This window comes from Buceros rhinoceros, unplaced genomic scaffold (genome assembly GCF_000710305.1).
Source record: "Buceros rhinoceros silvestris isolate BGI_N320 unplaced genomic scaffold, ASM71030v1 scaffold9350, whole genome shotgun sequence".
Classification (NCBI taxonomy): domain Eukaryota; kingdom Metazoa; phylum Chordata; class Aves; order Bucerotiformes; family Bucerotidae; genus Buceros; species Buceros rhinoceros.
The window spans coordinates 2,727-16,728 of record NW_010387860.1 but is presented as its reverse complement, the minus strand read 5'-3'; the positions used below and the strand labels follow the sequence as shown (position 1 = coordinate 16,728).

General features: G+C 35.9%; 1 protein-coding gene across 1 annotated transcript; it reads left to right on the top strand.

The window, feature by feature from the left end:
* Positions 1-261: 261 nt before the first annotated feature.
* PPHLN1 (periphilin 1) lies at positions 262-10,455 on the top strand (the record flags this gene model as incomplete). The annotated part of the gene is made up of 4 exons (XM_010137281.1): positions 262-509; positions 3,267-3,349; positions 7,903-8,022; positions 10,315-10,455. Coding segments are annotated over 4 exons (592 nt in total), but the record flags the coding sequence as incomplete, so codon positions are not given.
* Between the last annotated feature and the right edge of the window lie 3,547 nt (positions 10,456-14,002).

Sequence of the window (14,002 nt, the reverse complement as noted above, 5' to 3'; positions counted from 1 at the left end):
TAGGAAGAGTTCAGTTGAAGTAGTTCAATGAAATCTGAAAAAAAAAATTACATGCATATAGATATATACATATTTTTTCTAATTTCCAATTGTTTTCATTCATCGCCTAGTACTCTTAACAATGCCGAAGATTTCAGTATTCTGCAGGTGACAACTAACCTATTTGTAATTAGCAGACATAAAATGCTGCCGTATCTAGTGTTGTTCCACAAACATTGGAAGGATAGCCAAGTAACTTTTATTTTTCTGTTGTCTTCAAAGGGATGGCTTCAGAAGAAAAAGCTTCTATCCTTCTCATTATATGAGAGACCGATCCCCTCATAAGAGGGACTCTCCTTTCTTCAGGGAATCGCCAGGGAGCCGAAGGGATTCTCCGCACAGCAGATCTGGCTCTAGTGTCAGCAGCAGGAGCTACTCTCCTGAAAGAAGCAAAGCCTATCCTTTCCACCAGTCCCAGCATAGCAGAAGTATGTCATCTTTACATAAAAGAAATATTTCTTCTCAGCAAGGTAATGCTGGATTAATGATGAGAACTGGTTAGTGAGGTGAAACTGCAACTCACTGCAAAAGCCCTTTTTCTTTACGTGCTGTCTTTTACAGTGAGAAAACTAGACATTTTGTACCGATTATGTTTTGTCTGCTCTTTGGTTGTTTCATTGTACTCTCTGTTCCCTTATGTATTTCATGTGGGAGATTGTAGGTGTTGTTCCAGTAGCAGCTCTAGACTGAATGTAGGAGTTTCAGCTGCACAGCTTTTTCTTTCTAGTATGTTATTTTCTTTTAGCATCAGCTGTTTCTGTTACTTCTTTACGTGCTACATTGGATTCCTTTAGAAGAAACCTTGCTGTCATCTACAGCAGATGAAGTCTTTTCCCCTGCAACTAGGGGAAAAGAGGAATTAAAAAAATGGGAGAAATGAAAGTACATACTACTACTTACTACATTTTCTGAAAATGTTCTTAGAACTGTATTATTAGGGTTTTGAAGCTGGTTAGTTTCTAGCAATTTTATCTCACTGTCAGATTCTCTCAAATCTTGCTCTTCTCAAAGAAGTATGAAGCGTATCTCAGTTAAGTCTGTACTGTGTATGTTCTGCCTTTAAAAAGCTTGGGGGGTTAATCTTTCCCAGAACTCTAATGAATCATCTGTTTTGGAAATATTTCAGGTTTTCCTATTTAAATAATTTGGGGGGAAAAAAAGGGGCAAATTTGCTTTATTTTAGTAAACTACAATGCCACTGCTGTTTGTACAGCTTATGTGAATTAATCTGATTTGATTTTCCTTTCTGGTGCTTTCTGGTGAGCTATACAAATATACTGTTCATCTTGGCAGCTTTTTAAAAGTTAACTAGATATATTTATATTCACTGACACGCATACTGTGTGTTTCAGAGTGGGATACTGGACCATGATGTAGCACTTCGTGCCAATAAAGATCTTAAGAGTTTAGTTAATATTTAAATATTGAGGAATCATTTAATTCCTTGCAGGATACAAATTATCTTTCTAGCTCATCATTGCAAGTCTTTTAACATTTTGTAGCAACTCCCAGTGAAGGTGATTTCCTCTAAGTGTAGGAGAGGAAGAGAAAAATAGGATAGTGCTGTAGATGTGCAGATCGTAATTACCAGGAACAGGAAAAAAGTTGTTGTGAGGAACCATATAAAAGTTTTTCTAAAATTTTGAGCTGACTTCTATCACGTTTGTAGTATATTGGCAGAAATACCGAAACAGTAGTGGAGACAGCAAAGCAGAAGGAGACATCTTCACAAACCAGAAAAGATGCTGGTCAGGAGAGGAGGTTATGTTTAGGTCTGTGGCTTTGAGGATTACTATTTTTTTTTTTTTTTTTTTTTTTTTTTTTTTTTCCAATTGCATGGTTGAACACCTCTCCCCATCATCCTTAATTCAGTTTTAAGAGAGCAAGTGTCTTGTATACCGGACTATGTCTTTATAAGTGCCTGTTCCGTGGAAAACAGTACTAATAAACTGTTCCTGACCAATTAAAATAGCCTTTCACAAGTTATAAATGGCTTAAATAATACTTTTAGAATCATGTTTGAATATGATTTGTCTTAGGCAAGCTTATGTATTACATATTTAAAAGGAACATAAACTGGGACATATATATCAGAAGCACATTTTAATCTATGCTTAAAAGGTTTACATGTGAAATATGTGCTATTTCACGCGCACCTTATGGCAACTTTTTAAATATAGTAATACTGTTTAAAATCATGCCGTCTGAACCAGTTTGGTCTGATATCTTCCACCGAAGTTGGAATATCTCATGCTCTCCAGCCCTTCATAAATTAGGATAAATGCAGGTTTTGAACAAAGAAAACTGGGGGGCTGTAAACAAGCTCATTCAATTAGCCATATTTGTTTGTAGTTCTACGAAAACAATTTATGTCTTCATAAGTATTTGAAAGACTTTTTAATTCATCCCTTTCTTAATTGTATTGATACAAATTTAATGTAAGCCAAATTTAATGGAAGCCAATTGTTTTCCATTTGTGAACAGTCAGCCATTTCCCAGTGAGTGTGAATAGTCTAGTTAATTTAGCTCTGCTGACAACACATTTGCTTTTCGTAATTACCTTTTGCAGATGCCTTAGATGTAATCCATGGACCGCAGGTTGAAAACCAGTAGTTTACACTGCAGCTGGTTCTGCTGCTGCGGGCTGCCTGTGACCAGTCTGTGGCAAGGCTATACACAGACTGTGATTAGCGCAGTGAATTTCAGTGGTCATTTTGCCGATTTTTAGCTCTCACCAGAAAAACAAAGAGCATCTAGCTCAGAGCATTTGATACTACAAAGAGCATCTAGCCTGTGGTAGATACAATACAGGACTGTTTCCCATGGGCAGGGCTTTTCAACATACTGTGGCCTGCTAAACCAGTTCCTTCACTGCTTGGTTTCCTGGAGGGATTGACTGGTGTCTAATATTTCACACATTTATATTATTACAGGAATATTAAAGAGTAAAACCACATCATCTTGCCAAATCGTATTGATACAGCCTTTCAGTTAACGTTGAAAAAAGAGGACACTGGAGTTTTCTAAATATGTGAAATAATCCAGCTATTTCTATTCTCTTTTTGTAAAGAGAAGAAAATGTTATCAATATTTATCACATGGTGGAGCATGTAGATTTCGCATCTAACTTGAGCGAATTTCACTGCAGTTTTTCTAAGCCAATAAGTATATTTGCAACATATATCTTTAATATAATTTTACAGAATTTAATTTTTTCTTAATTGTAGGTAAAGAGAGGACATCAGTTCAGTCTCTGAAAACTTCAAGAGATGCATCTCCTTCAGGCTCCGCATCAGTACTCTCATCAAAGGTGAATTTTCTTTCTGAATACTTCTCACCATGTTTTCAGATTTCTCGTTGTTGCTAAATTTTTTTCCTCAGTTGGAAGGAGATGCTGTATGCAACCGTTAGAGAAAGGAGCATCTTGAATTGCTCTGCAGACCAACAGAGGATAGGCTTCCCTTAGCTGGCAGGAAGGTGCTGATAATGCAGTGTTTCTAATGATGACACCGATAAACGTTTTTATTCTGTATTCACTGTCTCATTTTAGGAGAAAAGGAAGTTTTGGGTGTATTTAAAATAATCATTTTTCCAAAGTCTGGAACGTGCTACAAAAGGAATGGCAAGGAGAAAAACGGGGAAGCAGTTTTTTGAAGCAACAGATCAGTTGGACAAGCCTGTACTTGTACTGAACTCCATTCTCCAGTGATTCCTAAACTGTGACTGGGTTTGGAAATAGTGTGGTGAACTGTCTGACTGGGAAGATGACGTGAATAGCAGAGCTGACTTGGAAGCAGTGCTGCCCAAGGATCTGGCAAGAATGATAGCATTTACTTGGGAAGGGAGTCACATTGTAAGATAGTTTGGTAAATGTTGTTTTATGTTCTAAATGATGCTGTTTAATTTCCCATCAAATTTTGTGGGCTGAGCACCATCTACATAATCTTGCTATTTAGTTAGGCTAATAAACTAATGAACAATCATCATTCAATATTGTTCTGTCTGTCCTGTGGCAATTGAAAACAATTTCACATCGCAGACTGCTTGCCTGTAAATTATATTTGAGATTAAAACGAAACTTCCACAGGAATATTTTCTCTAAATTGTAGAGCAGTATTTTAAAGAGAAATAACGAAACAATGCATTATATTGTTCTAAGTGAATAAGGTCCTATTAAAAAGTAGCATTCACCCTAAGTAGCATGGTATACTAGCCTGGTTCTCGGTCTTTTTAATAAAGAGAATGGAATGCTTAAACAAACAAAAAAAAAAATAAAGAAAAGGAAGAAAAAAACTTTGTTGCGAGAAGGAAATAATTAGATGCGGAAAAAAATCAGGTTTTGGTTGTGCTGTCATTCTAAGTATTTATCCCTTGTGCAGCTCTTTTAGAACTGCTGTGCTAGGCATTAGCTAATTGCTGGTGTCCTTAAGGGGGGAGTCAAGCAATGAGTTTTCAGTTATGTAAATAAGGAAAGTAAGATAGAAACTGTTACGCACAAGTTACACTGATTTGGATTATACAATAAACTTTGTAATTACTTCACCTATTTTGCTTACAGACTCAGCACACTACAGCTTAATGCCAAATCCTGGCTTAATGCAAACCTTTGAGAACAAGGAGGCATTGCAAAATCTCTTGCTCATGCATTAATACATAGTGTGAGCTTGATTCTTTAAATGTTTTGGTTTCTTCTTCAGTCAGGTCTGATCTATGCTGTATTAGGTTTTTTGCCAGCAGTTTGCATGTATCTGCTGGCAGTGGACATCCACTTGATAGAAGTGACAAGAAATGAAACTGTTTGATGGAAATCATTTCCCCAGACAACACAAATATTTATTGAGTATGCATCAGCTGTGGAAGTGGAAGTACTTCAGTGACCTTATATTGCTTTTTCTCTTGAGGTCCCCAAATCTGCTTGGCTTGCACTGTCCTGTGTCAGTAGAGCCTGGTGGGGTGATGGCTGGATTACACTGACCGGTTACATTATATAAGTGCTTCAGTGCAATGGAAATACCAACAGAAAAAGTCTAGGCAAAACATAATTAACATCTCTAGGGCCAGGGTCTTATAATCTGTTTAGACTTGAGCGAACTGATCTAGTGGAAGGTGTCCCTGCCCGTGGCAGGGGAGTTGGAACCAGTTGATCTTTAAGGTCCATTCTAACCCAAACCATTCCGTTATTCTATTCTATGAAATGAGTAATATATTTTTTTATATATTAAAGGAGATAATTTTCAATGCTCAAAGTTATAATTTAGCTTTTAAATACTCATAAAGGTATATGCTTCTGCAGCAATATCTCTATTCACTGTAGTAACTGTATGCAAATCTGAAAAGGTATTCTTATCTGTCATATAATTATTTTTTTACATATTCATGCATGCGAATTAATGCATGTTGGTGTTATCTGATCTCAACTACCTGTTTAATTGACTACAGCATGAAACCTTTTGTATTTTCCTCTAATAGCTGTCTGGACTGCAAGCCTTGGAGGCTGTATCAAACATAATTAAAGCAAAAGGCAGATGTGTGAGACAGGGAAGGCTTCCAGCAAAGGAGGCAGAAAACTGACAGGTTTTTGCTGTTCTTATGCTATGCATAAGGTAAAAAAAAAAAAAAAAAAGACGACGCATCTGTTTTGAGGCAGGGAAGGAGGTTGTGTTGTTTTTAAGAAATATACTCTGTTGTTAGGCTGCATACTTGCAAGAAATTAAGTAGCTGCAGACATTTTTTTTTCTGAGAAATATATTCCTGTTCTTTCTCTTCAGTTGTAGTGTACCTGTGGAAAGACCATTACTTTAGTAAATAAAACACAGTCAGGATTTTTTAATATGCGTTTATTGATGTGATCTATAAAAGTAAATTTAGTGAGATTAAACTAAACAGATTTTTTTTCTGTATTCTAGTGGATACTAGAGCGGTTAGTTTCTGTTTGTGGCTTGTGGAAATATTATAGGTCATGTGAGATTTTATTTATCTTCATTTCATGCAAAGCTGACTGTTGGTGACAAAGATACTGGTCTTTTCTGTTTGTTAAGTATTGGCTGGAGCTACATTTGAGGAAAGGGAGAGATTCATACTAGAACCACAGCAGAAGATTTTGGCAGCTAGGGAAAAGTTAGGTTAAAGGTTAAAAGTCAGGCTACTATGGGGAAAAAGAACATCTGGGGGAAAAAAACCTTGACAACAGATAGTGTGTAGTGAGACTAGTGTAAGAATAATTGTGTAGTTTGGGAAGGTGAACTGGGCTAATTATTCTTTGAATTGTATTTCCCCTTTCTTTTAAGAATGCTCTTCCTACCTGTGCATGTTGAACTTTGTCATCTCCTGACTTTGCTGGTTATAATTCTGTAATTTACAGTTACAGAAAGCAGGTGTTCCTACTTCACAGAATCATCTGGTTGGAAGAGACCTTTAAGATTATGGAGTCCAACCGTTTACCCCTACACTGCCAGGGTCGCTAAACTGTGTCCTTCAGCACTACATCTACACATGTTTTAAACGCTTCCAGGGATGGGGACTGCACCACCTCCCTGGGCAGCCTGTTCCAATGCTTAATGACCCTCTGCGTAAAGAAATTTTTCCTGATATCCAACCTAGATCTCCCCTGCTGCAACTTAAGGCCATTTCCTCTCGTCCTGTCATTTATAACATGGGAGAAGAGACCAACCCCCACCTCACTACAGCCTCCTTTCAGGAGGTTGCACTTCTCTTCTGGATTTAGTTAAAGATTGTGTCTTTATGAAACCGAATTCTGGAAGGGTTCTGTGAATTGTATACTTATGCCATACTACAGCACAAAGAGATGTTTGGATAATATTTTACTTGAGGTAAGCACAAAAGATCTGAAGATAAAGCAGTCTTATTACAGGTCACAGTATTTGCTTCCATTGGCCATTTATTTAATGAATTACAATAAGAGGGGGAAGTGTTGGGGTTTTTTGTTTGCCTTTTTTTCTTCTGCTTGCTAAGATGAAACAGGCATTTGATTGAAATTGTGACAACCTTTTTCGAGCAGTAGAATTTTTTTAGATATCCTTCTTAGTGTTGCAGTTTTTAATCCAGAGTTGTCTAGATTCTTGGATAGATGCTTCTATACATACAGTTGATTCAAATGAAATACCCATGTAGTGGTACCAAGATCTGTAAAGCTAGTATTCCTAACCTGGTTTCAGTACGTGGGTAGTTGTCATTGTCTGTTTGTTGCTCTGTTAGAAAAAGCCAGATCATATTCTTAGAGAGAAATCAATTTTTAAGTATTATTTATATGAGTATTTCCATGTAAAAGGTAGATTAAAAGGCCATAAAGCCATGAATGACTCTGTTATAATGATCAACGTTCCCCCAAATAAAAAATAATGAATTTTAATGGAAGCAGTTCTGATCATTTAAAGTACGTATAAAATACTTTTGGTCCCTAATTAGCTTAGGTTTTATACCCTACAGAGTATTTAATAGTTTAGTTTAAATTAGTTACAAACTTATGCCTGAAAATCACATTGAGTTATAAGATCACTCCACACTTTATATCTGACTTCTTAATACTCGTTTGATCCATATTTCAAATAATTTTTCTCTCTGTACCAAGAAATTAATAAAACTGATTCTGAAAGTATGATGCTTTTTTTAACATTTTACCAAACCTCATTGATTTATCTTTTTTTCTCTTTCTCTGCTCTCTTCCCACCCACTTTTCTTTTTAAAGAAATCAGTCAGCAAATGAAGTATCTTCAGCTTCCTTATTTCCTATTTTAAAATGTTTTGGGGATCTGAATAACTGTTTACTTTAGTTTTGAAGATGTTTTACTTTTCCATACATAAATGTATTTTGTGTTAAACTTTGACTATTATGTTTTTGTACAGGCCTTGGATAAAAGCAACAGACTATCAGAAAAGGAACTTGCAGAAGCCACAAGCAAGTGGGCAGCTGAAAAGTCAGAGAAGGCCGATGAAAGCAATTTACCTGAAATAACAGAGTATGATGTAAGTCAGGATTATTAATTTATTTTAAAGTGTTACAATAGACTCTTGTTTTTCTGTACTCTCCTGAAAAGCATGTTTTGTAACTTACCCATGAATTTGTCTGCCCACGCTAGTAAATGTTTGTTGAAAAGGGAGTGAGATGGAGACTAAAACAGTTTTTTTAAATTTATTTAATAAATAAATACACAAAAACAGAGTAGGTTTTGTTAGTGTAATTTAAATTCATGTTGAGCTACAACTGACAAAATGAGGCTCCAGCTCTCCCAGGGATTAGCCAAGGAATTCTTGCACTAGTCTGTATGCCTACTCAACTCCTTAAATTAGCAAGGGAGTTCTGGGTCAAAAAACAACGGTACATGTAAAACATAAGACTAGATGAGAAACTCTGGTTTACTGAGTTCAGTTTCAAGCCATGTCAGCCTGCCATGTCATGTATTCTTTCTCAGAAAGCAGTTCTCCTCTGTATAAGAAATTAACCTTTTGCCTTGGTGCTGCAGTGGGTAGATTTTTTTTTTCCACCAGAACCTTTATTTCATTAATAATCCACATGAATTAATTGCTAGTTTACATCCATCTGTTCTTGCCCCTCCTTGTCTTCTATTCTTTGTGAATAATTCAAGGGAAAAAAAAATCCTCTTGGGAAGCATCAGCTTTCCTCGTATTTCATACTTGTGGAACCTAAGGGCTAGATTAGAGAAATACACTTACTGGATCCATATTTATCTGAACTTTAAGCACTGTCCATTGGTGGAATGGCTGAGTGTATCAACAGCTTCTTGGTACTGAACAGGAAGATCCTGTTTCCCTCCAGGAAACAGAGGTTTTAAAAAAGGGGTTGGAGGATGGGGAGGAGGTATTGGAGTAAGAAAAAGGCAGCAGCAAATTGATTCAAGCATGAATGTCGTATGGAGGAGAACATTTATGTGGACATTTCTGAGTCGTTCAAAAGAGCAACAGTGAAGAGAAATGTCACTCCTGTTCTTGATGAGGGGAAGGTAATGCAAGGGAGGAAAGAACAGAGTGAGCCGTGTGGAGAAGAGTTGTTTAAAGCTGCGTCTGTGCCTCAGAGAAAATTGCAGTGGCAAAAGGATTCAAAATAAAGAAGGATTCAAAATTAAACAACCACAGTTCATTGTGGCAGAGTCTGAGGTGATTTATTGACTAAGAAAGTGTGCTACTGGAATGCAAATAAAGGAGGTGAGGCGTCTCATTCTGAGCCATAGAAGAAAGGATGCTTCTCACCTTGATTAGTAGGCTGTCATTTATGAATTGCAACAGTTTTAAAATTTTTCCAGTTTATCTTACGTAGCGCTTACCAGTTGAACTTCGTGTTTCACTGAACACATTCGCAGGCTGTACTCACCCTCAGGCATTTCATGGTTTACTGCAGTAACAAGATTTGGGATGCAACCTTAGCAATATAAACCATTAAGCTTTGAGCAGATGCTCATAGGACCACTTAAGCTTTTTTCTTTTTTTTGTCTAATGCTTTTCTCTTTCATATTACGTAAGTCTTAAGATTCCCCATCTCTTTATTTTTGAGTAGTAGAAAATATTTTTATGTCTTTTCTTAAATTCTTAAATGTTATTTTTTAAAAATATTTTACTACTCTACAAATACATTCCATAATATTGGATTTAAATATACTGCAGTAATTTCTTCTCTTTTTACATCTTCTATATGGATTTCTTGGAGTTGTAGTCCATTTTCTTTTGGGGCAGGGATACTGTCCTAATCTCTGTTTTGAAGGGAAGTTTATACAATTTTGGTACCTCAGTGAGATTTTCTCATATTATCAGGAAATTTCTAAGCACTTGTTTGCTTCTGCTATGCAGTAGGTATCTCTGTTACTTTAATATTAAACCTGTGGTCCTAAATGCTGCAAGAGTTCTTGCTGACAGCATTTTGATTTTGTCAGTCCTTTGGTTTTGTTACTTTTGTTCTTTCCCAGAAGACTAGTACTTTCATTGTGGATTTTTCTTGCTAGCTGGTGCTACGTGTATCACATATACAAGTTCCTTCTCAGAAGAAAAGCAAAGTTAGCTGACATCAGTGTCTTTACATTCTTAAGACTGAGTCATGAGTTTTTTATGATGTCATGTTTTCTACATGTTTAAAATCCATGTTCCTGTATCTCTTAGATTGTAGCATTAATACTTCAGTAATAGTCTTGATTAGCAAACTCATATCTAACTTGAGTGACTACATTTGGGTTTTTGTTTTTGCTCTCACACTTTGAGGGGTTTTTTTTTTAGCTCTCAAAACTGAAATTTAATTTATTTTTTTGTAAGGCTGGATCTTCAGCTCCATTATACATCGAACAAACAGAGGAAACAGAGACAAATATAACAGATGGTACGGAATTATATGAGGATGGCCAGCTTCTTGGTCGCTCAAAAGCAATTGCAACTAAGACGAAGGAGATTGAACAGGTGAGTCCTCTTGGCGTTTTGTCACTGATACAGTACCTGTGTAATGGTCTGATCTGCTAGGAATATGTTCATTATTATTTTCTTGGAGCATAATATGAATGTAAACGTATTTCTTGAAGATGTGATGATAACATCTCCATCTATTTAATTCTGAAGCACAGCATTTATCTCCACATGGGAATTAGTAGTAGTTTCTGTAACTTACATGCAAAATAGCATGTAAGTTGTAATTGCAAGTCAAGAAAATGACTGCTACTTTGAATAGTTGTTTTAAAATAAAATAGAATACCAATAATTTCAAATGTAATTAAAAAATAAGACTTTATGGGAGATCAAATTAACAAAAATGACTTTTACACTGTAATTTCCTTAAATATATACAGTTTGGGATTGAACACTAGCAGCTGCCTGTGGGGTTTTTCCTTGGTTGTTTTTGTTTGTTTTTTAATTGTGTTTGGGGGGGTTTGGGGGGTGGTGTTTTATGGGGTTTTGTGGTTGGTTTCTTTTGTTTGTTTTGGTGGGGTTTTTTAAATTGCCTTTGAATCTCAATGCCTTTGCCATTCTCTGAAGATTAAGAACCTTTAAGTTTTGCTTCAGCTACAGTGTTTTGTATCTAAATGAGGGAGGGATATTGTGTTTGGAATTTGTATTCTTTTCTCTTTTGTGTTGAGTACTTGGGGATAGATTTAATACAAAACATAGGGTTTTTGAGAAGGTTCAATCATATTTATTCATATATTAGTCTTTAATATCATGTCACCTCATTAAGGAAATTATCTACTATAACCTTCAATTTCATTTGTCATAAACAATCGAAGTGTTTTCTTTCCATGTGTTTGAACTTTAAATGGAGAGTTTGGAGATCTTTCTGACTTGATCTTTCTGATGTAAATGCAACTATGCCCAACTCTGGAAATTACATTCAAAGTTTATAATTTGGGTAGGAGAAAAAGATTACTGTCTTCAAACTCGATCTGATTTACAGTGTTTTCAGTGTACACTGGTAACAGGTGGAAGTGAAGTACAGATCACTTTTCCCTCCTCATGACTATCTAATAATAATATCTTCAAGAAAATAGGCCTCCCGTCTTGTTGGAGATTAGCTTATTCTAGGTCTTAAATTCCCATCTTAAGTTTAGTGACCTTTGTTCTGTTGCCTGTGACCCCATTTCCTGTGTTTTAAGACTGTTGTTCCTTATTTCTTGACACTTGAAAAGCAACTTTCTACTGGATTGAATTTTTTTCTTTTTCTTTTTTTGATGTTGACTTTGCATAATCATGCTCCTGGTGAGCATGACTTTGCATGTGTGCTGCATCTGGCTGAGATGGAGTTGACCATCACGAGATGGTTATACAGAGCATGCTGTAACTAAGAGGGTCATGAAGCAGTTTATTTATCCCTCTGTGTCTGATCAACAGGTTGTACGTGAGCTAAATCAGACACTACAAAATTTATAAATCTATGACTATTAAAAATGACAAATTGAAAAAAATGAAGACTGGGAGCAGATTTAAAAAAAATAGCGGTTGTGAATATTGAGCCTCATGCTGGTGAATCTGTGATTGGTATCTTTCCCTCAGGTCTGAAGGACAGGCTTATAGTGAAAACAGATGAAAATTTGGGCATAAAAAATGAAATGTTGTTTTCAATATGATCTAAAGTTATTAAGTTTGGTAGAGTTTTCACTTACCTCTAAGGATCTCTAGATTATGTTCTGTAAAACAGAATCCTATTAGGAACTTAGCTCAGAAAAGCCTGAGGAATAACTTAGATTTGGATTTCACAGAACCAGTTTCTTCTGTTGTTGATTTGAATACTGAAGCTGTTAGCTTCCGCGGAATTAAAATAAGTTTTTAGAATCATACTGGAAGCATCTTCAACACATTTTATTAAAAAATTAACAATCTTGTTCAGTTGAATAAAGTCAGGTACTGTGAATTTGTTGAGAAATAGATAAGATTTGTATTTAATCATTTGAACTTCAGACTGTAAAATGACACATACGTTTTTCAGATAAAAGTAACTTCTGCTTCAGCGAAAAAATCCAGAAAATTTATTATGTTAGTCTTGATGATTTTCATAATTGCAAAATACTGTGAATCTTCCTACTGGACACGGAAGCAGTCTCTCTCTGTGGAAATTTACACGTTGTTCTGTTGACTTTGAGTTGACAGCATCTAAAAGAAAATACGGTTTAATTCTGTGTGGCCTGAGTTCTCTGCCTTTGACAAAGAATGAGAGAGGGAGCAAAGAGTGGAATGGAAACTAAGTTTTGCAGTCCTTTGGTGAACTGCTTACTACAAATTTGTTGGATGAAGTTGTCAATACGATTTATACTGGTTTTACTACTGTTTAACTGAAAGTATGCTTCTGGATTTGCACAGTAAAGTCAGTCCTTAGCATGCAAATTTAATATTGTTGCTAGTCATGCTGTACTGTTTGTATAGATGTAACATTTGAATCTTAACGGTGAACTGTAAGCTATAGTACACTTCTGGAATAGGAAGACTGACTTGTTAATGATGTACAGAATACATTTGTAAGAAAGCTTTTTCATAATTTGTTTCTGGTTATTTGAGTCCTCAAGACAAATAATAGCAGAAAAAGTTGTTCTGTGGATTTTTTTCCAGTTGAATTTCATTCAGGTGTTTAAAATAACTTATGAATACCTAGTTTTAATGTATTATTTCTGGAATGTAAGTTTGCGGAAGGATTACTGATTACTAAAATATAATACTTACTGCAAAGAATTATGCTGCAAAAATGGTGAAGCTATGATCCTTCTGCAGAGCAAAATTTCCAAAAGATTGGTTTTCAGTCTTCACTGGAAAGCTATTAAAGTATTTAAAACCAGCCAATCAATCAGACAGGATAGTGCCACTGGATATGGGTCTAAGAATTGGTGAGGGTCCAGATAGTGTTTGACAAAGTGAGGTTTGATTAGAAAGCTTGACCCATCAGACCTGCTTCTGTCTCCCAAAGTTTTTTGCTCTCTCTTGGAGCACCAGATCTAGTGATGTTTGCTTTTCAGTTCATATTTATTCTTACCCCGATTCCCAGGTATTCTTGCTATTCCAAACTCCCAATAAAGCCTCTTTGTTTTCTCCTCTCCATAGCCATCTGTCTCCAAAGCTCCAATCAGGAGCAAAATTTTCCAAATATGCGCTTTTACTTAATGTATGGAACTATTTCAGGCAAACTCAGAGGCAAAACACTGTGCTTAGAGAACACGTACAGTGTCACAATGAGCAAAATCATTGCTGTACAGCAGCTAAACAGGCAGCCTGATGCTCTGGGCAGGAGCGGGTGTGGCAGCTTGTGATATAGTCAGTTATTTCTCTTAAGAAAAAATAACAAAAAAACCCCTCTTAAATGAATGAAATATTCATACAGGTGTTCTGTTTAATTAAGTCCATCTCCGTATCTTAGGCATTGCTCATTTCTGAAGTTCCCTCTACATTTTTACAATTTTGAATGGAAGGTCTTTGTAAACATTGCTCTGGCTTACCAAAAAAAAAGTTTATGTTTTTTGTTTGGGCAACTTTC